Source organism: Panthera onca, chromosome A1, assembly GCF_046562875.1.
Source record: "Panthera onca isolate mPanOnc1 chromosome A1, mPanOnc1 haplotype 2, whole genome shotgun sequence".
Taxonomy (NCBI): Eukaryota; Metazoa; Chordata; class Mammalia; order Carnivora; family Felidae; genus Panthera; species Panthera onca.
The window spans coordinates 105,274,253-105,299,735 of NC_138339.1; the positions used below are offsets into that span (position 1 = coordinate 105,274,253).

General features: G+C 41.1%; 1 protein-coding gene across 13 annotated transcripts in view; it reads right to left on the reverse strand.

Moving 5' to 3' along the window:
* MAST4 (microtubule associated serine/threonine kinase family member 4) overlaps positions 1–25,483 on the reverse strand; it is a 564,301-nt gene that overhangs the window by 22,376 nt on the left and 516,442 nt on the right. For all 13 annotated transcript variants that reach the window (XM_078449281.2, XM_078449273.2, XM_078449270.2 and 10 more), the window contains 10 exons: positions 24,091–24,176; positions 16,813–17,021; positions 15,324–15,462; positions 13,618–13,750; positions 12,587–12,752; positions 10,637–10,738; positions 5,874–5,996; positions 5,333–5,445; positions 3,135–3,262; positions 2,599–2,789 (listed from right to left, as the gene is read on the reverse strand). In XM_078449281.2, the coding sequence (XP_078305407.2) occupies positions 2,599–2,789; positions 3,135–3,262; positions 5,333–5,445; positions 5,874–5,996; positions 10,637–10,738; positions 12,587–12,752; positions 13,618–13,750; positions 15,324–15,462; positions 16,813–17,021; positions 24,091–24,176 (1,390 nt within the window). The remainder of the gene's footprint in view (positions 1–2,598; positions 2,790–3,134; positions 3,263–5,332; positions 5,446–5,873; positions 5,997–10,636; positions 10,739–12,586; positions 12,753–13,617; positions 13,751–15,323; positions 15,463–16,812; positions 17,022–24,090; positions 24,177–25,483) is intronic.

Consider the following 25,483-nt stretch of genomic DNA (forward strand, 5'->3'; position numbering starts at 1 on the left):
AACAGCTCAAGGACTTGATAAAAACTGCTTCGTGACTCAGACACCTCACCTCCAAAACCTTAAGCTTACTTTGGGCTAAGTTACACACTCTTCTCCTTGCTAATCTGGTAGGATGGGCTCTCTGACAAATGAAAAGCCGAATCTCTTCACAACGAATAATTGGTTGACTCGAGCACTACACCTAAGACTTCGAGACTTTTTACTTTTCACCGATTCAAATGCAACACGATCGTGAAAAAAGAGAAAGAGGTATGAAATTGTACTTCCCTAAATGCCCGAGTGCGAATAGGTACTGTTCTTTTTTAGCATCCCTGCCCCCTTGCCTCTGTCACCTCCTTCCAGAGCAATGGATAGAAGTGCACGTTTCTGTTCTGCCAATAGTGGATAATGTCACCTTAATGTTCTGTAAATGTCAAGGGTTCTTTCTTTTTGATGGCAGAGCAATATAAAAATCAAGAAATTTAATTTTACTACAGTCACGGTTTTCAGATTTCCTAATTACCCTTGGCCGTAAGCAAATCAGTTCATCTCTCTATTCTGTGCAGCCCCCAAGGTCTTTGATTATTTTTAGTGTGTATATGGGGGAGACAGAAAGGTGGTTTGAATCAATTAATCAAAATGCATGGCAGGACCTAAGCAGTAGTTTTTTTTTTTTTTTTTTTAATTATGAAAGTAATCAATCAACTGCTTAGATGCCATTTCCCTCCGACACTGCTGATGGGGACCAGGGCAAAGAGACTAAGTGATCACCAATGATTCACCATATTAAAAAAAAAAAATTTAAATAGAGGTGAGTATATTCTATTGAGAGCATAATAAACTAGGAAACAGAGACCTTAGTAACGAGAAAAATAAAATACTGAGATACTTCCATTTGATTTATCAAGATGAACTAAACATAATTAAGAATTTTGGACCCCTAGGTTGTTTCTACACTACTTCTACATTGCTATTCTCTTGGTTTTATAAAAAAGGAAGGATAAGGGCAATTATCCTACATGGCAACAGAACTTAGAGGAAGACAGAGAAAGAAAAAAAAAAAAAAAAAAACAACCCACATTATTTCCACAGAGGCAAACTTTTCAGTGAGGCTGAAATAAACCTAGCCTATAAAATGTGTTTCCTTGAAATGATTTTTAAAAAGTTACACTATGAATATTCAGTTAGTTAAAAAAATGTTCATAAAAATTCCTGGAATCGTTCAGCGTTATCAATATAGCATATCGAAGAGAGCTTAATGATGACATTTATCGCAGCAACCCTAAGCCATATCCATGTTTCATTTTTTTTTTTTTAAAGCATACACGAACATTGCTCTGTAGAAGGATATGCTGTGCATAAAACTGTTATAAACCAAGTAATATTCTAAGTGCACTTGGCTTGGTCTGAGGGAAATTCAAGTTTGATCACCTAACGAAGACACCTCCATGATTAAAGGCCAGAAAATATCCATGATACATTAAGCCTTTTTAAAAACCTGTGAAGATACTGTCACTCCTGTCAGGAAGGTTACTTTTACACAAAAGTGACATTATAAAGTGCTCTCAAAGAAGAGGCCTAATCCAGGGGCGCCTGGGTGGCTCAGTTGATTGAGCGTCAGACTTTACCTCAGGTCATGATCTCATGGCTTGTGGATTCGAGCCCTGCGTTGGGCTCTGTGCTGACAGCTGGGAGCCTGGAGCCTGCTTCAGATTCTGTATCTCCCTCTCTGTCTCTCTGACCCTCCCTGGGCTCGTGCTTTTCCTCTCTCTCTCAAAAGAGAAAAAAAAATTAAAGAAAAAAAAAGAAAAAGAGAGAGGCCTAATCCGTTCAACTGCCTCCCAAACAGTGAAAGAGGTCTCAGGAGTTTCTGTACTCCAGTTACCCAGAGACTGGAAGGGTAACATGTCTATAGTGGAGGCGCCTCATATGCACATAAAATACCAATCTGAATTGTGCTGGTATTTCTCACTCACTCCTCCCCTCAGTCCTGGATGCACAGACAGCATCTGGGAATCTCACAAAATAAGCATCGTGCTGCACTCACTAAGAGTCCAGCGTGAAGAGGTAAGTTGTTTGGCACAACATGGCCCCATAACAAAAACCACCTCCTTTGAAGAAACCACCATCCATTTTGACACAAGAAGGAGAGCTGGCCTTACGCTGTACCTTGTGGGTGATTTAAGCCATTTTTGAGGGTAATTCGAGCGTGTCACTATTTGGTACAGTTCCTTACTCCTAACTTTCAGTTAGACACTACACTGTGAGACCTGCTTTTGCATCAACAACAGAGAAAGTGGTCTTTAGTGTGGTTCTGGTTGCTGACAAAGAATCCTACTGAAACCCAGTCATGAAAGCTAAGGCTGGCTCTTGGGTCAAACTGAAACAAGAAGGGTTTACTGTATGGGGACGCAATAAGGAGGGGTCTGAGACACTGGACCTCAGTTTGTAAGAGCTGATCCCCCGAGCCTTTGACGTGGGGCCATGGATGGAGTCTAGCAGCACAAAACAGCCATTGCCACCACCTGGTTAGGCCAGCCCGGGACTCAGAACACCAGCCACCACTTGTCAATGTGGTGGGTGACGTGTGGACAGCAGGCACCGCACATGGGCGCTTACCTGACAGGGTGGAGCTGCTGATTGTACTGGCAGGAGTGGTGACCTCGGGCTCCTCGTGCAGGTCCCTGGGGCAGGGAGCACCTTCATCTTTTTCTGCCTCTGTTGAAATAGCCAGTTTGGGAAGTGGGCCAGAACTGAGTTTATGTCTGTTGCTTTCAGTATCTGAAGAGTTGGATGTGGATAACTGTTGCCTTAATTAAAAACAAAACAAAGTCATGTATACATCCATACTAGGAAACGGTGTTCAAGGAGAATTCTGGAGGAAATTAGGTAAAAATGGAACTTGGATACACCCAACCAACACATGTCTAGCACAGTGGTTCTTACAGTGTGGTCCCTGGGCCAGCAGCAAGAGCATCTCCTGGAACTTATTACAAAGCCTCCATCCCAGATCTAGTGGATCACACACGCTGGAATGGGCCCAGCAACCTGTGTTTTTACAGGGCTTCTGGGACATTCTGATGCACACTCAAGCTTAAGAATCACTGCTCTAGCAGCAACTGCACATGACCTTTCTTAACAGACGTTTCACATACATTTCCGAATATTCTGAACTCCAGCTGAATGTTTCTGTGGATGGCAATGTTGTGCTTTTGGTTTTGTCTCCAGGTTCTTCCTTCTCTTCTCCTGGATTCTGAGTTATTCGGTCTATGCTGCTGAAAACCTGCGAGGTGAAGCAATAGGGTTTATTAATATCTTCTTGAAAGAGTCTGTCAGAAAAAAAACAAAAACCCAAACCCTGGGAGTAAAGCCCAAGAGTATGACTAAAGTTTCAGTTGGGACCATGTATTTAGAAGGTACTTTCCGATACTGTTTACTTGAGTCCTGAGATGTATGGTCAATGTATGTATTTTTTTTTCTTCTTGGAGCAAAAGCTATGAATTCATCACCCTCTTGCCCTGTCTTGTTATGGACTTTGTATCTGCAAACAAAATCCATAGACGCGTTGGGGTTTCTAGGCCGGGGGATCAATGCACACCTTAGATTACTTTTTAACCATGATGTCTATCAGAAAGAGAAAATCACAGAGAGAAAGCTTTAATGGCAACCAGTCAGGGGTGGGAAGGAGAAAAATGAATTGGAATTGAGTGCAAACAGAAGAATAAATTACCTGGTTCAAGAAGTGTGTGGGGGGATGCAGTACGTATGTGGTTATGAGTCAGAGGTCTCTGGCTTATAAATCACATATACAGACACACAGCTTGGCACTGGCATTTCTGAAAGGGATCAGAGCTCAGGCAAACCTGAGACCTCTGTGGTCCCACAGGAAAGGTGGAAGGGAAAATACAGAGCTGGGAGTCCAGTGCAGGAAGCAATCCTTACCGTGCCATGCAGCCACTCACTGCTCTCATGGGTGGGGTACCCTTAGATGGCCCATTGGTCTACTAGGGTGAGGACCAGGCTGGCTAACCAACAGAAGACAACAGGAATGAAATGGAGTCCAGGGCCTGGCTTGGATGGGCCAGAGAACAGGCACTGGGGAAAGCCTGCACTCAGTGTGATCAAAGCTTCAGTCCTGGCTCTGGGTAGGCCGGCCACCACCTCCTCCGGGGAAACCTCACCTCTCCATGGCCTTCCTATAAACAGGGCGGTCAGTGCCAGCCCACATGCAGATGTGCTGTATCTAGGGAGCCACATAGAAAAACGTATGAACACTTTATCAACCCTATGTGTTATAGAAAAGCTGAACATCATCATGCAAAATGCCATGGCAACAGAAAATGCATAGCTACTGAAAATATCACAAGGGAGGCAGGCAGGGGGCCCTTTAGGTTTGTTTCCATTTTCCTAGGGCTCATCCAGTCTCAGGACTATCAGGTTTCTTCGTTTTATTTGCCTGTGTGTGTGTGTGTGTGTGTGTGTGTGTGTGTGTTTTAATCTTACCACTATCAGTAAAAAGCATCCATTTCAGACATCGATTTTATTACCTTCTCCCATTTCCAAAATTCGAGCTTGGCTTCCTACAGGCTTTTTCATATAACTTATGTTTTCTGTCACTGGTTACCAGACTTTCTTATTCTGCGTCAACTAATCCCCAAGGGTCCTAGCTGATGTCAGGGACTCAGACTGCTCCTTTGTGTTGTATTCCATGTGATACTAGGAGGGGGCTATGCACACAGTGACCTCAAGCTCAATGTTCTTCATTAAAAGATGAGAGAGGAGAGCCTAGGTGGTTCAGTTGGTTAAGCGTCCAACTCTTGATTTTGGCTCAGATCATGGACTCAGTTTGTGAGATCGAGCCCTGCTGTCAGGCTGTGCACTGTTGGAGGCTGTTTGGGAATCTCTCCCTCTCTCTCTGCCCCTCCCCCGCACGTGCTCTTTCTCTCTCTGTCAAACCAAATAAACAAACAAACAAACAAACAAAAAGGGTCAGAGAAAGGGGAGGATGCCTCCACAGTCTGGCAAGGAACTAAACCTAGTCACACAGGGTGAGGTCAACATATATGGCTCTCGTGTTCTCCATAGATAATACTGTGAGTGCAAGTCTGCGTCTCCAAGAAAAAAGATATCCATTTGTGGAGAGTGAGACAGGCAGGTAGGGACTCTGGATTATCAAGATGGTGGGGTCACTGTTCCTAGGCTAAAAGGAATTTTAAGCACAGGAGACCCCAAGCACTAAAACACTACAGAGGTGATTTTTACAATCTTGTTCGCCTATTTAGAAATGCCAACGATCTGGCCTGAGGGAGATTCTCCAGAAAGACTCTGTAGGTTTCTGCCATATTTCACTTACTTTTGAAAACCTGTGTGAACAGGAGGAAAACTGCCTTATTTCCACAGTAAAGTCTTCATCATTTGTGTCATCTTCTTCCTCAGTCTCCATGTGATGATATTTCTCTGACCGAGCTGCAGAGAAATGTTTGGTAACAGTTCCAATCACTCAGAATTTCAGCTTTTAATTTAGATATGTTACTAAGAGTTTCTATATCAAAGCATTATGTTTAAGAACTCATAGGCTCGGGGCGCCTGGGTGGCTCAGTTGCTTAAGCATCCGACTTCAGCTCGGGTCATGATCTCGCGGTCCGTGAGTTCAAACCCCGCGTCGGGCTCTGTGCTGACAGCTCAGAGCCTGGAGCCTGTTTCGGATTCTGTGTCTCCCTCTCTCTCTGACCCTCCCCCATTCATGCTCTGTCTCTGTCTCAAAAATAAATAAATGTTAAAAAAAAAAAAAAAAAGAACTCATAGGCTCAAGACTAGAAACTTCTACCACGAGCAGAGATAATTTTCTACAAAGTAAAGGTCAAACAACATTTTATGTCAGATAATTCACGTACTATCAAAATAACTTGTGTCATCCTCAGATTCCAGTTGGGGAATAAATTCTGCCTTCTGTCTCAGCAAACTGTTCCAGTCTAAAGAACGGAAGAATCGATGCTGTTTGACTTCATAGGCGCCACCTTGGGGTGCAGAGGAGAGGGAAAGAACAGAGAGGAAAATATTAAACTACCCTCACAGCAAAGCTTTTGACAACACCTCCCCCTGCCAACACTTCAAATCAATAGAGAAATAAATTAAAGAATCATGCAAATCTTACTTTTTCATTCTACGACAACCCCTCCCAACCCAAATTTTCCCATAATTCATCGGAAGACCATTTGATTTTGCTAACAGCAGTTGCCATGGCACAGTTTTCCTTTGTTAATTTTTCTATGACTTCCTCCATTTTTCAAAGGTTAATGATGCGGACACTTAAAATCACATTATGCTGAACCTGGGGATGTGCACACACGTTGGCCCAAAGGAGACTTGCTCATTACAAAAAAAAAAAAAAAAAAAAAGAAATTCTAACAAGGCACAAAATGTGTTCACAGCAACATTTCCACCAGAGCTAAGGTTAATAAAGATGAATTTTTCCTGAATAGTATATAATGGTTTCCATTCAGTTTTATTGGATTGCTCATTAATATAGGTAGGACTTCGATTCTGTGGATCACAGATTCTTAGGTAAGAAACTGGCAAGCCTGTTTCATAGATTTATAAAGCATGTGATGAAAATCAGGTACCATTCTTAAGTTTTAGGCTTTTTTTTTTTTTTTTTTGCCAATCAGCATAGTTATTTAGTTCATGATTTTATTTTTTTTAAAGTTTATTCATTTATTTTGCGAGAGAGTGAGTGCGTGCACGATGGGGGGGAGGGGCAGAGAGAGAATCCCAAGCAGGCTCTGTACTCTCAGTGTGGAACTTGACATGGGGCTCAGACTCATGAACCATGAGATCATAACCTGAGCCAAAGTCAAGAGTCAGACGCTTAACCGAATGAGCCACCCAGGCGCCCCTAATTTAGTTCATGATTTTATTGAGGGTTTGAAAGGGCAGGCCCCATCAAAATATATCATGCCCCAGGTAAAGGGAAATAGGTACACAGGTTAGACAATCAAAGTGTGAGAATCAGGCCTCTGCCCTTACACACACACACACACACACACACACACACACACACACACACACACACACACTGTCGAGGAGGGAGGTAAGGAAGAATCAGTCCCCAAAAAATACCACGAAGGAGTATTTCTCACAAGACTAACACAGGCTCTCATCACCTCCCTGCCAGGAGATGCCCTGTAGGTGTGACGTAAATGCCTTTCTCGTGAAGTTGTCACCATGCTTCCCACTCTGTCCTCAGTGTGGTACCAAAAACCAAACCAAAACCAAAACCAAACAAAAAACCAGGATGAGAAATGCAAACTGAAGGAGAAATGGGCCTGAGTGTTGGGGTGGGGGACCTGTCTGTGTGGCCCAGAGACGTGGCTCTGCCGGTCAGGTTACTACAGCACAGGGTGCAGACTGGAGCCCCAAACCCAGCCAGGGCAAGAGCAAAGTGGGAAAGTCACCCCCAAAAAGGAAGAACAGATTCTTCTTTACTAAGCATTTGATTGGAATCTTTATCCAGGATGCTACATAGGCATTCTCTGTGTTTCTGGCACACAGTGGAGTCTGATGTTGACCACAACAGCAATAGGAGTGGCAGCGGGCAGAGGAGGGCTGACTTGGACAAGTACTGCCCGAGACGCTAGAAGCATCCAGTTCTCTTCAATTAAATCACTGAAAGCAACCCCACAAAGCAGGCATTGCATCAACTCCATGCTTGGATGGGGAAAGGGAAAGAAAGAGCGCTGATCGTATCTGGAGCTCCTATTACGTATTACGTTAATGTACTTGGTGTCTTCATGAACATACTGAATTTCAGTCCTCGCCATAATCTTGTGAGGTATATAGCATGCCCACCTTCCTAGATTAGGAAATTGTGACCCAAGTAAAGAGGAAGCCACTCAAGACCTCCCAGCTGGTACACGGGTGGAAGTCCGTCGCATCTGAGCAGCTGTAAAGTCTGACAAACCAGGCTGCCATTCAGTACTTCACGAGTTCAAAAGTCTAGTTTGAGGAGGACAAGTTTCCCAACTGCAAGTTATCCTTTGCCCTAATGTTCTCCCTTGAGGTTCTCTCTCCTTTCATGGAAGTTTCTTAAACATCCATTATGTTCTTCACACTCTTTTTCTCAGCCTCTCTAGTCTCTCGGGCAAATGTGAATTCACACATTTTCACGGTGCATTATTTTGCCCGCTAAATATGCATTAAATCCAAAATGCTGTCATTGGAAGCAGCATGGCAGGCCTGCGGGATTCTCAGCCTCGTTCTCTGGACCCTACGGGATCTGTCACATGGGACCTGTCTGTTTGGCACGTACTTCTCGACAATACCGAGAGCTGGGTCAGGGCCTTTTAAATGTCTCTTTTGAGCTTCTGCTAGGAGATTCGCTTCTCAAATAGTCAAACCCCGAAAAGAACCCAAGTAGCAGTAGCAGGGAGAAAAATGAGCAGAGAGGTAACACACAGCGTATCACATATAAACATGGATGTGTGGACCATCACCATAACCCTGTTTTGTCAAATCCAGCCCAGTAAAGTTCCCAAGTATTCTCAGAGGAGGGCAGCAGGCAGAAGACTCCGTGAGGACACTCTCCAAGCCGACCCAAGAACACAGAAGATAAGTGGGCTCTTTGGAAGGGATGTACCGATTCTAACGTCGTCTTTAGACGTATCTCAGGCCAACGCTTCCCCGGGACAGCTGACGAGCACACGTAAACAGATATTTGCAGTGTTGCAGGCTGTCTGAAAATGCCGCCGCTTCTCCTATTTGGCTCGAGCGGAAATCACGCCTCAGAACTCTGCCTTGCACGGGCCTTGACACCCATTCTTTGACACCTACTCACATCCCTGGAGCCAGAAAGCAAATGTGACTGCAGGTCACAGAGGGCAGGGAGCAACGAGTTTGCTAGTTACTCCAGACAAAGGAAAATCAGATAGGGGGGAGGGAAGAAATATAAAGTACTCTGTTCAAAGAGTTCGATCAGCTCAAAGACAGGGGCACCACCGCCATTTCTGTATCTTGTATGTCCAAAGGGGGAAAGTGTGAGATTATACGGGCAGAACATTAAAATGGCAATACCAGGGCCAGCAGTGTCACACCTGGTTTTAAGAGCCACGGTGGGTGATCTTTTATCCTCATGAAAAGGCGGGTACTTCTCTAAGCTCCATTTTACAGACGGGGAAATGAGGCACAGAAAGGGAAACATCCTGCCCACAGTCACACAACAGAGATTTAAATGCAGGCAATCTGACCGTGGAGTTTGTGCCCTTAACTTCCGTTTATATTGTCTTTCCTACTCGAAGGCCCACTCATCCACTGCAAAAGGCAAAAATGCACATGGTCCTCCGGTAAGAGGCTCAACTCAAAGAAGTCTTTCCAAGTGAGCCTGCAGTTTGAATCTTGTTTGATTCTCTAATGCAGACCATGAGAGATGTTTCTGCAAAAAGCCGAATAGTAAATACTTTAGGCTTTGTGGGCAGGTTTGATGAGTCAACTCTGGTACTCTACCATGAAGGTAGCCATAAACAATGCATGTGAATGGCAATGCTGTGTTTCAATCAAACTTTATTTCCAAGACAAAAATATGGCCCACGGGCTTCAATGCATTACCATAAACTCTAGTAGCTGAGCATATTTAAGCAAGAATGGAGCCCTCCAACTGGGGAAGCTGTGGGCAAAAATGGGGAAAAATAGAAGATACGTATTTGGAGCTGCTGCAAATTATTTTTGCCTTGGGAAAACTGAGGGAGAGAATGATTTCTTCAGTATTTTCTGATATTTCTATTACAATGAGGTAGAATGAAACAGTTCAGAGTAAAAAAACCCATCAAGACAAAAATTTTCACAGGTGAAAATTATGGGAATTGTCTACTGTGTTTTGTACTTATATTTAATATTTAGTCCCATCTAGATAAATTTACATACTAGGGCAAGTTGGGACTCTATACTGGGATCACTGTCCATTCAGAATATTAGAAAAGGAAAATGACTGGCTGAAACATAACTTGTATGGGGAACAGCTGGGAAAAAATAATCGGCAAGAAACAAATCTATTATCTCCTTAATCTTGAAAGCCAATAGTTTTAATCCTCTTTCTTGGGCTACGGTATGATCACCATGATGAGACAGCATGGTTCAAACCTCTGACACTCATTTCCAGAAACTAATTAGTTCGAGGACTGATAACCCATTTTAAAGCCTATAGACGGAACGTGCTGGGTCAAATCCTTCTAGGAATATATGTGTTACAAAAAAAGCTGTACATCTCGAATCATCTATTTTAAATTATTTAAGATGCATGCTTTTCAGGACAGAAGAGTTACATGTGCCCTTGAGGTTTTCTTCCAGACAATTTTATTTATTGAAACAAATAACTTTTGCTTTGCAAAAAAACCCCAAAAAACCAAAAAACAACGAGAAAAAAAAAAATCAAAGACACACAACCACCAACCTTCCTAGCATACATATTGCTCTGAACCAGAAAAAAAAAAAACCCAAAATATGATTATTATAATGTGTTGTAGTCATGTCCTACATCAACCAACAGATGTTTCCTAGGCAAAAAAAAAAAAAAAAACAAAAACAAAACACAAACAAGAACCTCTTAATGTTCCACAAAGACATTATTTCTTGCATATTAGCAAAATTAAAACATATGTGCTCTAACCTGTTCCCAGTCTCTCCAGGGGATTCTGCCTAAGAAGCAAGGTAATCAGATCCTGGGCATCGGGGGGTGGTGCCTCATCCTTTTCCGGCCAGTTGATCTCATCTAGAAAGGAGACACAGAGCTTACAATGTCATTGTTCAAATGGCAGTCCGGGTACCTACAGCCTGGATGTGGCCTGGGAGTTTGTGAGAAAGACAGAATTTCAGGCCCCATCCCAGACTGAATCAGAATCTGCATTTTGACAGGGATGTCAGTTGGGCATAAGCAAGTTTGAGAAGTACTGTTTCATGAGATATAAAACAGTACAGCTGTCAACAAGGCAGGGAGAGAATATTTCAACAAGCAGCACCTTCCATTTCCTTTTTTGATTCTTTGTATCTTTTTTTTTCTGTGCGTCAGAACTGGCTCACCACAAATTGTTCCTTCCAGTCACTAAGAGGACTTAATATGAGGGAAACCCTAAACACCTCTGTTTCAGGTGGTTGCTTGTACAGGGTATCAAGACAGTAAGATTTTTCTCTCCTACTGTCCTTTAAATGAGAATTTGGCCACAGCCATAGAGTTCTTCAGCTTTGAGAAGCACGAAGTTAATTTTGCAAAAATAACTATGTCTAGAGACAAATCAAAGGCCAAAGTGTTAAGCTTGAAGACAAAGAAATCCAAAGTAATCATAGTAATGGAAGTATTCAAAATCTGCCATAAATATGAGAACATGTTCTACATTCCACAGGAGTTTGCCTGAAGATAAGGTGTGTGTGCTTGTGTGTATGGAAATGCAATAAAAACATGAGTTATTTCTGTGTGTGCCTGCCTCCAGCTTCCTTTGCTGCAGTTTAAATCTGATTTGGAAAATAAAACATGAATATGCATCTGAGCCGTAAGGCATCGAGAACAAAGCCAGCATTTGCTGCTTGTGTTAATTAAACAGTTGATTCCTCCTGCCATTCAGGCCTTGGTATATCAGCAAACAGCCTAGTTATAAATCCATAAACATCTCAGATATTGTAGAAAAGGGTTATACACTGCAGGCAACGCACAAATCTACTTTGTTAAAGTTTACAAATATGCCTGGCTTGCAAAGTCAACGATAGAGAATAACGCTGTGATTAAGGGACTCCTCGTAGCGACTCGCATTTTCCCTCTCTTTCCACTGTTGGGCCCTGTAGCACAGTCCAGACGGTATCTGAGTGGGTGATGGAGGTGTCGGTGATGACTGATAAAACTCTGAGGAGGAGAGGCCTTTTTGATATGCTTCGGGGAAATTTACAAAAACAGCAGGTAGGGTACTAATAGGGCCTATTTAATTATCATTTAGTTTTGCCACAAGCCGCGTAACAATAGCGAGGGTCAGTGTGCAGGTTAAGATCTAAAGGTTATTGAATTTTAAATGAAAGATGAACAGCTGTTACAGAAATAACATTACACCATAACAACCACCAATGAAATCATTAACAGTCTGTGAATTAAATTTGCTTCCTTCCCATCCTCATTATTTATTATGTGGTAGACATTTGTTTTAGGGTTTATTACATTTTTGTTAATTTCTTCACTGTGCCATTAGCTATTTTCCCCCCATTTATGTAAATGTGACCCACATTAACCTTTTCTTCCCTGGTGCCACGTTCCTATGATGGAAAGGAAGACTGGACGGAAAGGAAATAATTTGCAAATCCCACGTGAATTTCTTTTGCAGAAAAAGCACACCATAAAAATCGGTTACACCGCCAGCGCCGTGCCAGATTCCATCTTAACGAAACTTCCTCAGATCAATTTTCAACACAAATTGATCTCCTGAGATTTGTCAGTCAGTTATGGGCTATGATGAGTGAGTTCTTTTAATGTGTTGGCTAAACTGTTTGGTAAAGGTTGACATTTTAGTAGTGAAGACGGCAATACTCCGCAGGATTACATTAAAGAGCTGCTTTCCAACAGTCGCTTGAAGATACTTACCACTGATGACTTGTCCAAACAGCTCTTCTGGAGTGTCCCCAAAGAATGGCACGCATCCAACCAGAAATTCATAGAGGATTATCCCCATGGCCCACCAGTCCACTGGCTTCCCATAGCCCTGCCTCAAAATCACTTCTGGTGCAATGTATTCAGGAGTGCCACAGACCTAAAAGATGATTGCAATATTAGAATAATTGGAATATTAGACATGAATCAAAATGAACACGATGGCTAAACACCAATTAGGTTGCCCAGAGTGCACCTGCTCAACCACATGGGCAGAGAACTTAAGAACAGCAATTATTAAGTCAGCATCCATAACCCCAAAGGCAATGAAATATTTAAACAGCAAAAAATGGAAATTTAAATGCCGCTTTAATGTTAAACTATGCATAACGTGCAATTTCAAATTGAGGGTCTGACCCTGTTTGGTGGTTCTACTTATTCCACAATATTAAAAACATTTTTAACGCTTAAAAGAATGATGCATTCTTCATCTGTTGCCACCAGAGATAGTTTTAGTATTTTTATGACCAAAATATATTCACATCCTGGTTACTTTATCAAAGCCTGACAGTTGAGATGTGTTTACCTTAAGTAACTTTACAATGAACAGATTGTGGGCACATGGTAATGAGGCATGCTTAAAGGGAAATGGGCCATGGCTGGGATTTTAGCACCCGGGATTGTACAATGCATCATGAGTTTCATGAGTACTCTACTGAGACTCCTGAATTCCTTACAAAAACAGTTTTCCATTTGTCTCTCTCACATTCTCACTTGTGCGCAATTACATCGTTTGTCTTGCTAATAGACCATAATGCTGGGGGAGGAATGCGGAGGAACGGACAGTTCAGAGAGGCCCAGGGAGAAAAATGGAGGCAATTTGCACTTTATTAAACGTAAGGCTTATACAGACATCTAGACGCCCAGCACTAATGTGAAGCTGGCTTATACAAGTTGATTCGGAATGTCGCTGGCAATATCGTACTTTGTATTTCCCTCTAGAACTGGGCTGCGTGCAAGCTTACCTGTTTGTCCAGGAACTCTCGAGCATCCTTCTCGATATGACCTTCATAAAGATTGGTAGTCATGCTCATTAGTCCCACCTTGGATAATCCAAAATCCGTCAGCTTTATGTGCCCCATGGAGGTGACCAACAAACTATGAAGCAGAAGGACACATATTATAACGTTTGCTTTTAAGTTCTTTTCTTTTCTTTTTTTAGATTTCTCCTTCCCCTATCAATTCCTAAGTCTATTTAGTGTAGAGGTATCAATCTCAATATAGAACCCAGCCCGGGAAGAGATGAAATCACAAGAGCATATTACACAGGGGCATCTGGCTCATGAGTGTAAGTCACAAGGGAGGGCCAGACACAGGGTCCAGCTAATCTTTGTTGGAGCGGCCACATACAGTTTCATTTATAGGTCTGAACTCTTAGAAAAACTCTAGTGTGGGACTCTGACATCTATTTTCAGAATAATAAAATAATAAAGGATTGATTACCAATAATCCCACATCAATCTGTCCAAGGTTTAAGTGAGACATAAGATAAAGAACTTGGACAGAAAAACGTACTATTGTTTAAGATTTCAACTTATGGCTCGAATTTAAATTTCTACTTATTAAGCACAAAATGTAAATTTCTTATGTATGCAAAGGATTCACATTTGACAGCTTTATGAATTTAAATTAAAAAAATTCATTTTAAGGGGAAAAACCGAAATTTTAATTAATTTAAAAAATTAAAGAAATAGAGGAAGTGTAAAGAGAAAGAATATCTACTGGAAAGAAATATTCCAAAGTTCTAATAGTTGTCTTTGGTAATGTCATGGATGAATTTTTAAATTTTATTTTATTAAAAAAATTGTTTTTATTTATCGTGAGAGAGACAGAAAGAGTATGAGCACAAATGGGATAGGGGCAGAGAGAGAGGGAGAGAGAATTCCAAGCAGGCTCTGCACTGTCAGCACAAAGTCCGACGTGGGGCTTGAACCCACGAACCATGAGATCATGACCTGTGCCAAGATCAAGAGTCAGACGCTTAACCTACTGAGCCACCCAGGCGCTCCATGAATGAATTTTTAAAAATCTTTTTCTGTACTTCCAAATTTTCTGGAATGAGCACGAGTTAATTTTATATAGTTCTCAGCACACTTAGAATCTTTACATATTACATGTAATGCTTATAGAGCTGTCTGAAATTAGCGGAGAAAGCATAAAAAATTTAATAAATGGTGTCAAGATGAAGAATAGTCATTTGGGGGAAAAAGTCTATGTGTATCTCAAATCAGACACTAAAATGAACGTCACATAGGTTTAAAACTTTTACACTAAATGGTGAGATACTATATAATATCAAATATATCATCTTGGAGTAGGGAAGGTTTATCTAAGTATATAATACCAAATGCAAAAGCCATCCAGAAAGCAACTTGTAGCATTCTATGATTCAAAACTTAACATAATGAAAAACAAACTTTTAAAAATTTAATTAACCCTGGCTTTATCATCATCTTTTTCTTTTGTTCCTTAGAAGCTATTATTATAAGCCCCAGAACCTTTAAAGTACTATATAAACATTACCATATATACTGCCAAAATAAGTCATATGGGAACATTACAGGACAATTTTAAAATGTGCAAAGCAGCATTAAAAGAAAACATTTTTATAGACATAAGAAAACTTTCTGCATGGGGTGAAAAAAAAGATCTGTTTCCTCAGTGTGCATACTTGTCTGGTTTCAAATCCCTGTGTACAATTCCATAATTATGTAGATATTCCAAGGCCAAGACTGTCTCCGCAAAGTACATCCTTGCCATGTCAACAGGGAGAGGACCCATATTCTTCATCAAGGTAGCACAGTCGCCTCCTATAAAACACAGACACAAGACTTAGCAGGTATAGTATCAGCTAGGATTGAAGATGACCATCAGTGCAGATTATAAAACAGCATCTACCCACAGACACAGTATACCAAGTTCCTAAGTGTGGACTGTGAAACATACACATACACATACACATACACACACACACATATATATATCTTTTTTTTTTTTTTTTTTTTTTACGGCAGCAGTTCTCCTAAGAGCAGATCTGGCTTCAAAGTGGAAATGAAATTTGAAGAACAAAATACACCAGTATAAAGCATGGGTTCTGGAATTAGGCTCCTGGAGTTCAAATCCTGGCTCCGTTACGGGTGGAGAGATCTTAGGGAAGCTAGTCTTGGCACCCTTCTCTAATATCATGACAGTAAGACTGTCACCCCTTGTAAGATTATTAAGTAGATTACATGAGGTGATATATGCAACGAATTGAGGACATTACCAACACTTATTAAATGTGTGATAAATGTTAGTTATCATAACCACAATGAAGGTTAGTAAGGCCAAGTGCTGGTGTGTGTGGGGGTGGGGGGAAACAGGTGGAAATCAGGCACGCTACGCTTTTGTCTTGTGTCTACTAGTAAAGTATCTAGTAAGTCTCCCACCTCTTGGGTTTCAGTTCACTCATCTGCAAAATGAAAAGGTCGAACTAGATGATAGTTAATGTTTCTTAGAATTTTATAGTCTTGGGATTCTGCTCAAACAATTACAAGAGCTTAAATTAGATGCTTTTGAAGATTGTTTTGGCCTTTCCTCATCTCTGCCTTTTATTAACTTTGTTTATCTCAATAAGTCATGGCCAAACATGCAGAAATTGAATGTAAAACTGATGGAAATAAGAACATTTAAAAGGTAAACCATAAATGTCAAAAAAAGTAGCGCTAGATTTTCCTGACTTGTATCTCCTTTTCCCCTAAACTCGTTTTTAATTTCATACCGTAGACCACAAAGAATGCATTTTTAATTCATTCTTTAAGAAACTCAGTGTCACGAATGATTTTATGTTATTTAATGAAAGTAGGTAGGAAAAATTCCATCACCTATATCCTAACTGTAATGACCAATTGAGAGGAGGTAGTTAGGATTAAAAGCTATTAAAAAAGCAAAACCACCATTTTCCAAAAAGCACTAATTTTCCCTTTGTTATAGTAGAGCAGGCACTTTACAAGCAATTATCAGAAGATAATGACTGGGAAGACAGCCATCTCAGTGCCTGGCTTCAGTTCCTAGGTGGATACAACCATTGGGTAGCACAACAGGGAAAGCCTCAGCTGCACAAAGGAGCAAGCAGCTTCTGGATACAGGGGTCACATTCTGTGTGTCAGAGGCTGATGTACCTTCCACATATTCCATGACCATGCAAAGGTGGCGCCTTGTTTCAAAGGAGCAGTACATGCTGACAACAAAGGGATTCTCTGCAAAAGTCAGGATATCCCGTTCCACAAAGGCCTGCTGGATCTGGTTTCGGAGGATGAGGTTCTGTTTATTGATCTTCTTCATAGCAAACCTCTGCCGGGATTCCTTATGCCGAACAAAGTAGACTGCCCTGAAAAGGAGCATAAGAGTTGGAGTTCACGGGAGGTGAGGATGCTTCTGGGTACAGGAAACCACGTGATCGTCAACATTTTTTTACATTCACAAGGAAGTTGGAATTCAGCTCACACAAGCTATCCTAGCAGCTACCTACATTCCATTCCAAGGCAAAAGCTTACAGCTAGGTTTATTTATTTCTTAATCTTTCAATAAAGGTAATCGGCTGTACATAAGGCACCACATTCATCTTCATGGCAAGGATGGAAATGGACAGTTTCCAGAGTGAGCTATTTCCCAATAGGTAGCTGATGTTTTCAGTTTTTCCACAAACAAAATTCAGTATTTAAGTCATAACAGGAAAAGAATTAACAAAAGTACACACATACCATGACCTACATCCTTTCTGGCGTTAGATATATGTCACTGACTGTATGACTAAAACAATAATTTTCTATATGATACCAATGATATCTGAAAAAAGGACCAAAGCTTCTTAGGGTAGGTGGCTTCCAGTTTGAAGGTAATTTACTCCCCATGACATTTCCAGATAAATGATAAGTGTGTACTAGGTCATAAAGAGGCTGTCCTACAATGAAGAGACCTCAGCATGATTTACACCTATGCCTGTTTTAACAGAAAATTCCTCTCCCAACATAAAAGGGGACCAATAATACACTGCATTTCCTTTCCATCCACCCCATGGCCAAGGTGACAGCCAACTTTACTGTAAAATGACGTTGCACCAAATTTCTGCTGCAAGACTCACTCAAACACTCTAGAACCAATTCTGGCTGGGGAAAGACAATGGACTCCCTGAACCTTGATGTGGAACAAACAAGTAAAAAGGGAGGAGGAGGCTTAAAACCTCACCTGGAAATGATAAGCAACAAGGAAAATGTCTTCGATCAGCTCATTTTCTCTTAAGTTACTCCTCACTTGTCATTATTGTGGAAGAATACATTTGAACTGTTAGGAAATGCTCAAATAAGTAATAATTTACCCAAACAGCAATCATTCACAGTAAAGTATTCCAACGTTTGCCTCCTAAAATCAGGGATTATTCTGAGATGCCTATCTCACTATTTTCATTGTTCCTAAAAAGAATGTAAGGGCGACTAGAACACCCTAGCTCCCTGCTGAACCAAGATGTCAGGGTAATCCACTTCTGTAAGTCTTAGCATATTCAATCTCAGTTTAACTGGTATTCACTCATTTCGCTCAAGTGTTCAACTAGCAAATCGCTTTTCTGTCAAGTATGTGTACGTGTATCTTTGTCTTATTGTATCCATCTTTCTCCTTCACTTGCAAAATCACACATCATTTTGTCTCTGTTCAATTTTTTTTTTCTTTACCTTTTTTTACTCCTTATTATTTCTTTGGTCTTCTCTTCCTTCCTTCACCATATACAGAAAATCTCTTTTATCCACATGTTAGATAACCAACCCAAGGAACAATCTAGTGCTGTTATTCCCGCTGTACAACAAACTGACAAGGGAGCTGGGCAGCTAACGCCTTCCACAGAGGCCATGGGTCTTCTTCAGGACGCCAAATGCTGGGGCTCCCATCAGCTGGGTTTATCTCCACACCTGTTTTTCTGGTGAGGCCTCATATCAGGATTAACTAATTTCAACAAATATTTAAACTGATGAAACATGAGTGTGAAAAGGAAAAGCTCTGTTGTTCATTAAAAAAAAAACACACACACAAGTGGGATGCTTTGGAAAGTACTGATAAATGTGTTAAACGTGAGTTACCAAATAAAATTCCTATTTTAGTATGGGTGAGAAGGTTTTCTAAAGTTGACAAAATAATACAAATCTAGATTCCTACATTCAGATTGCTTCAAGTTCTTACGTTACCTTTAAAAGCAGTGAAAAGTGGAAAACAAAAATGATGTATTACAAGTGTGGTTTATATAGGCGATCTTAAAAAGGCCTTATATCAAAAGACTAGTAGGCATGTCTGGGTGGCTCAGCTGGTTGAGTGTTCAACTCTGGATTTTAGCTCAGGTCATGCTCCCCGGGTCATGGGATCAAGCCCTGTGTTGGGCTCCACATTGAGTGTAGAGCTTAAGATTCTCTCTCTCTCTGTCTCTCTTGGGGCTCAGTGGATTAAGTGTCCAACTTTGGCTCAGGTCATGATCTCACAGTTCCTGAGTTTGAACTCTGCTGATAGCTTGGAACCTGGGTCCTGCTTTGGATTCTGTGTCTCCCTCTCCCTCTGCCCTGCTTATGCACTATCTCTCTCTCAAAACTAAGTAAACATTTTTTAAAAAAGAGAGATTCTCTCTCCTTCTGCCCCTCCCACTTGTGTACACACACTGTAAAATTAAAAAAAAAAAGACTAGTTAATTTACACATATTGAGATTACATTAAATTAAAATGTTTACAGAGTGCATCTTTTTAATTTTTTGGTGTTTATTTATTTTTGAGACAGAGAGAGACAGGCATGAGTGGAGGAGGGGTAGAGAGAAGGAGACACAGAATCCGAAGCAGGCTCCAGGCTCTTGTCAGCACAGAGCCCGATGTGGGGCTCAAATTCATGAACCATGAGATCATGACCTAAGCTGAAGCCGGACGCCTAACCAACTGAGCCAGCCAGGTTCCCCTACAGTATGCATCTTTTTAAAATGATTTCCTACTCTGACTGACTTCTAAATTAACTAACCAACGACTCATTCTTTCTAGGTCAGATTAAAGGCTTTTACAGTATTTTTCTTTTCCCAATGCTGATTGGGTAAAATCAAGATCCTCCTCACCCTCCCTAAACCCTGAGCTTCTCCTAGAGAAAAGCTGGAAGGAGGACAGACAGATATTGAATCAGATATAAGGGAGCACAGAACATAACCTGGTTTCCTCAGAAATAGAAGACAAGCAATGGTGAACACATATTGTTATGAGGAGGAATTTTTGAAACAGAATTTACTTTTTAAAATGAAAATTAGAATTTGAAATGTTGAAACAAATAGTATGTTCAGATAAGCACTTGCCTATGACTGACAGTCAAGTGGAATACAGCTTACTTTCCCTTTCTTCTTCGAGTACTTACTATTGAGTAGCTATAGTGCTGAGGGTCCTCAGACATGATACTATGAACTTCACTTTAGACTGTCACATAGCTGGCATTAGATTTTTAATCAGCCATCACCATTTCTTCCATAAACAACTGCTCAGCAATATGTTTATGAACAGTAGGAAGTGGAGAAGGAAGAACAGAACTAAGACTTAATGAAAGAACAAAGTAGCAAGATGCCTCAGGTCTAATTTGACCAGCATCCAGACCAGGTTTCTCAGTGGTCCTATGTGAAAAAGGACTCGTATCTTTATTCTCAGATTTGCAATTTGTAAAACTTGATCTTTTTGCTTTCCCTTGCTATGATGTACTTAAAACAATCAGTTAATCCCTAGGAGAATTTACCTAAATCAACTGAAATTAATCCTATAGGTAGCTTGAGACATCACTGCCTCAGGACACACATATCTTGATCAAGTTGCAAAAGTCAACTAGGCTTCTTAATTAGAATTTGCTGTAGCTGGATTTCTGCTTCTCTTATATTATTCAGTTTTTATAATACCATACTGCTTTAGGACTATTACTCTTAATGCTGAAATCTATAAATCTCTTTGTTTAGTAATAACTGTTGTCTCTCATATACCTTTCCTCCTTTCCTGTAAGTTCATATTCCAGATCTACTTAAGTCAGTGGAGAGGAGAGACAGAGACTGAAAGAGACAAACAGCAGCCAGCTGACAGACATCTAACGCCGCTAAGCACAGGTGTAAACCAGCCAAATTCTAACACTGGACTGAACTGATTCAGCCCCACATTTCCTCGCTTTCTTTGAAAAGGCTGCTTCTGGGTCTCTTTTCCTACACCGACCTGCTTTTAAAGTAAGAAAACCCAAGGGGGTGAGGCAACTGTCCTCTGTGAGCCAAGCTTTACTCATTCCACCCATGCAGAACTGAGTAGTGAGAGGGTGGGGAGAAATGGAATCAGAAGCTGATGGGATCTAGAGCAGAATGAATCAGTCCTGTCGGGAGTGTGAATGTCTGATGCGTATAAAATTATGCTTAAGTCTGAGAGGCAATACGTGAATCCGTGCGAGCAGATCTGTACGTGGGAACAAGAGTGCATGTGTTAGAAAAAAGGCTACAAGGAGAGAGGGGTGGCCATCAACCCGCACACATGGGTCTCACGGCTCTCTTAGGTAAATAACCCCCTCTTTTGAGGAGTAAAACAGACTGATGCACAGCAAAGCCAGAAAGTAAAGCAAAGTGGGAGATGTCATGCCTTTCAAATTTAGTCTTTAAAAAAATTTTGTTTAAATGTTTCATTTATTTTTGAGATAGACAAAGCATGAGCAGGGGAAGGACAGAGAGAGAGGAAGACACAGAATCCAAACCAGGGTCTAGGCTCTGAGCTGTCAGCACAGAGCCCCAAGCGGGGTTTGAACCCATGAAATGCAAGGTCATGACCTCAGTCGAAGTCGGATGCTTAACCAACTGAGCCACCCAGGTTTGGACCTCGTTTTTAAAAATCTTTTAAGTCAATTTTATTCTTTCACTTTGAAAATATTCAAAGCCGTAATTGAAAAATCCAGGTGGAATCACGAGAAAAAGGCCTTCTATACCCAATGAACATGGCTCTAAGTTGTAACAAGAATACTGAGAGAAGGAAAGAGCACTGTTTAGAATTAGCACACCTGTGGCCATCCATGCATCCAAGCTTCTCTTTCCCCACATCTAAATGGAAATAATATCGACACCACCCAGGGCTCTTGCGAGAAGACAGTATATATAAACCAACACGGTGCCGGGCACACGGCAAGTGTTAGCTCTCTACAAAGTGGAGTTGGCCTTAAGGGACATCTAACTTCCAGTCAGGGATCCGAAACATGTAATGTGGAGAGAAGGAAACTGGATGGTATCAAATTAGCAGGTTGGCTTCATAACATGAACCGTCACTAAGTATGATGCGGAGAAAACGCTGATGTGTTAGAGCCCCTCCTAATGAGAGGGTTAGTTCCCAGGCCGGGCAATTTTCACAAAGTCAAGGCATCGGTGTCACTCTGAGCCACGGATGCTGAGTGGCAGACTGTGACACATGTCAAGGAAACCTCCAACAGCCCCAGATCATCTACCCAGTGTTCCACTGGAACACATAAGCTTACAGTCAGTCTCCTGACTGGGTGGACCAATGGGTAGAGCCCCATTCAAATTTTGAACTAAAAATAATTAAAATGAAGGGGAAATCTGTCAGAGATGTAATGAGAGATTAAATCTGAGAAGAGCAAAAGAGGCAAAAAGTTTTGGCTGATGGGCAGAAGCTCCCACAGGCAGCTTGTAAGCCCATTAATGGCTTGGCCTGCATCCTGGGTGTTTAGTGATTCACAGCTTGTTTAACTTCTTGTATATTCCCAGCCATTCCCTGAAGTGTGATATACCTCATCTACTATACAGTGGTTTAATTGCACTACAAATGAGTTTACTCAACCAATTAGAACTCCAAATAGTGCTAAGATATATGCCCAAATTTTATACAAGTGGTGCTTCACAGATCATCTTATTCTAGAATTCCACTGCCAATAAAGTCTACCAGGGCTCAAACCCATAGACTCATTAAATCTAAGTTCAGTCTTTTCCCTAATGAAGGAAGAAATCCTCACATGATCTTGAAAACTAAAACCAACTAAAACCAAATAACAAACAAATGAAACTCACAAACAACTCTATACCCAAATAATTTCCTTAGGGGGACAAGTTTCAAAGGACCGTTGAACAAAATAAAATATTCTAAAAATAAAATATCAAAACATTTATAAGCTGTATCAGGAAATATACCATTTGACATAATCCTGAAAATAAATCAGTGAAGCACAGGAAGGACTCACAAATATTTAAGCTCTTCACTAAGTTAATGGTGTGGAAAATATTAGGTAAAAAAAAAAAAGTCGTAAGGAGAAACATCCCTTGTGGCGTAACAGAAATCACTTTTATCTCATCTGCTCATATGTGTGACAAATGGCAATAAATGTCTATGGGATTGTTTATTGCTCTCCAAATACAGATGGAATTGAGATTAATACTTAATTAAACTAGAGCTCTTGGGCTGTCTAAGATGGATCAGGACACAATATGTGTATTAATTACCCTTCCTGTTTCTAAGGAACTCAGAAGGATCTTGTCACCATTGACCCTACACTGTGAGAAGAAAAGCTTATGTCTATGAAAATGAATCAAGAAAGGGGCACCACAGGGGTGCCTGGGTGGCTCAGTTGGTTAAGCGTCTGACTCTTGGTTTCGGTGAGGTCATGATCTCACGGTTCGTGAGTTCGAGCCCCACATTGGGTTCTACGCTGACAGCCTGGAGTATGTTTAGAATTCTCTCTCTCCCTTTCTCTCTCTGCCCCTCCCTTCCCCTCTCTCTCTCTCTCTCTCTCTCTCTCTCTCTCTCTCAAAAACAAGTAAATAAAACATAAAAAGAATTAAAAAAAAAGAAAGGGGCACCACTAATGTGATCAGAGTACGGACATCAACTGAAAAAAAAAAAAACAAACCTTGGTGTGATATAAAGACTAAAGGAAATGAACTGCTCTAAGTTTTCAAGCAGTCTTTTTACTGCAGTACTTGTCTCACAAGGTTGACTGGTGGTAAGACTGCAAAGTACTGGTTAATTCTTAAGTAGTAATGCTATATAGGAGTGTAAATATGTTTAGAGATAAAGATTATATATATCCAGAGGTAGATGCATGTGTATGCCTATTTACAACCAGGAGTAGGCACTACGGCACTCAAAACAGTGGAATAAAGGAGGCAGAAACAGGGATTTATATAAAAACCTTCCATGACTTCATAAAGCCTCCTTCTCCATACCTCTAAAATAACTCCAGGTCACTTGATACGTTTTCTTGATGGAGTATCCAAATGAAAAATGATTTTGGCCGCACATTATAGCCACCAGTGAAGGAGCGGTAATCTGAAAATTCAAGTCCCTAATGACATCTATTTGGCCTAAAATAAATGTGAAGAATACATTACTCAGGTGTGTTAAGATACAATAGAGAGTTTTCTTGAATTACTCACCCATAGGCTCCATTGCTAATCAATTTAATCGTTTCAAAATCACTCTCCCGAGGTTTCCTTTGAAGTTTCAAGGAAGCATTGGAGCTCTTGGAAACAAAATATGGAAGTTAGAAAATACCTGAAAACTCCAGACAATGACTTTAACAGCAACATAAATAATATTAGCGTGATATGCTCCAGTTTTTTTTTAAATTTTTTTTAACATTTATTTATTTTTGAGAGACAGCGTGAGCAGGGGAGGGGCAGAGAGAGAGGGAGACAGAATCTGAAGCAGGCTCCAGGCTCTGAGCTCTCAGCACAGAGCCTGACGTGGGGCTCAAACTCACAAGCCATGAGATCATGACCTGAGCCGAAGTCCGACGCTCAACTGACTGAGCCACCCAGGCACCCCTATGCTCTGGTGTTTAATACGCTGAAGTGCAGTATTGCAGCCAAAGGAACCTGAGAGACAGCTTTAAAGATCAATGCCGCACAGCAGTGCTGATCCACGACTTCTCATGACAGAGCCTCAGTCTCATGTACGTGAACCCCCATTTCCGGGAGATGAAGGCACCAAGCTTTTGAAAATTTCCAAGTTTAATTTACCTTTGTAAACTATTCTTGTCAGCCTCATCCTGGTGTTTTCATGTTTTGAGACTTAAGTCCAAAACGTCAAGCCTTCATTCAGGTTTCAGTCAGCCGGGAAAGAACGGGCTGTTGTGGCTCTACATGAGCTGATGGATACATGAACTCTGGTCTGTCCCTGGCCAGAGAATGTCTGTGTCCTTTCTGCGGTACCTTTTGTTTGGAAAAGATAGTCGGCAACAAAGACGCTCGAACAGACAATCCGTGTGCCTTTCTTTACTTCCCTATCATTATTCTTACGAGGCTTTAAATATCTATTCTCAAAAAGATAGCTCTTTAAATGTTGAGCTCAGGGGCGCCTGGGTGGCTCAGTCAGTTAAGCATCAAACTCTCAATTTCAGCTCAAGTCATGATCTTGATCTCCTCCTGGTTTGTGGGTTCGAGCCCCTCACTGGGCTCTGAGCTGTAAGTGTGGAGCCTGCTTGGGATTCTCTCTCCCTCTCTGTCTCTCTCAAAACAAGTAAATAAACTTCAGGAAAAACATAAAATAAAAAGTTGAGCTCAAAGGAAAACAATAAGCAAAGTGTTATGTTTTAATTCTCTCATACTCCATGTATCTGAGCACTGAGAGGGTAAGCAGTGACAGCCTCTTTGCGTCTCCTGTGGAGCCCAGGATTCCCTTCCTATTATTTTAGAAGAAATCCTATGAGTCTAAGGTACGTGTCACCCTCTCCAAACCGAGGCTGTCATGCGCTAACATGCTGTCCCATTCATCTTTTGGAGACTTAGGTACATAGCTTTCCACCTTCCTCTCTGGTCGAGTTCTCTC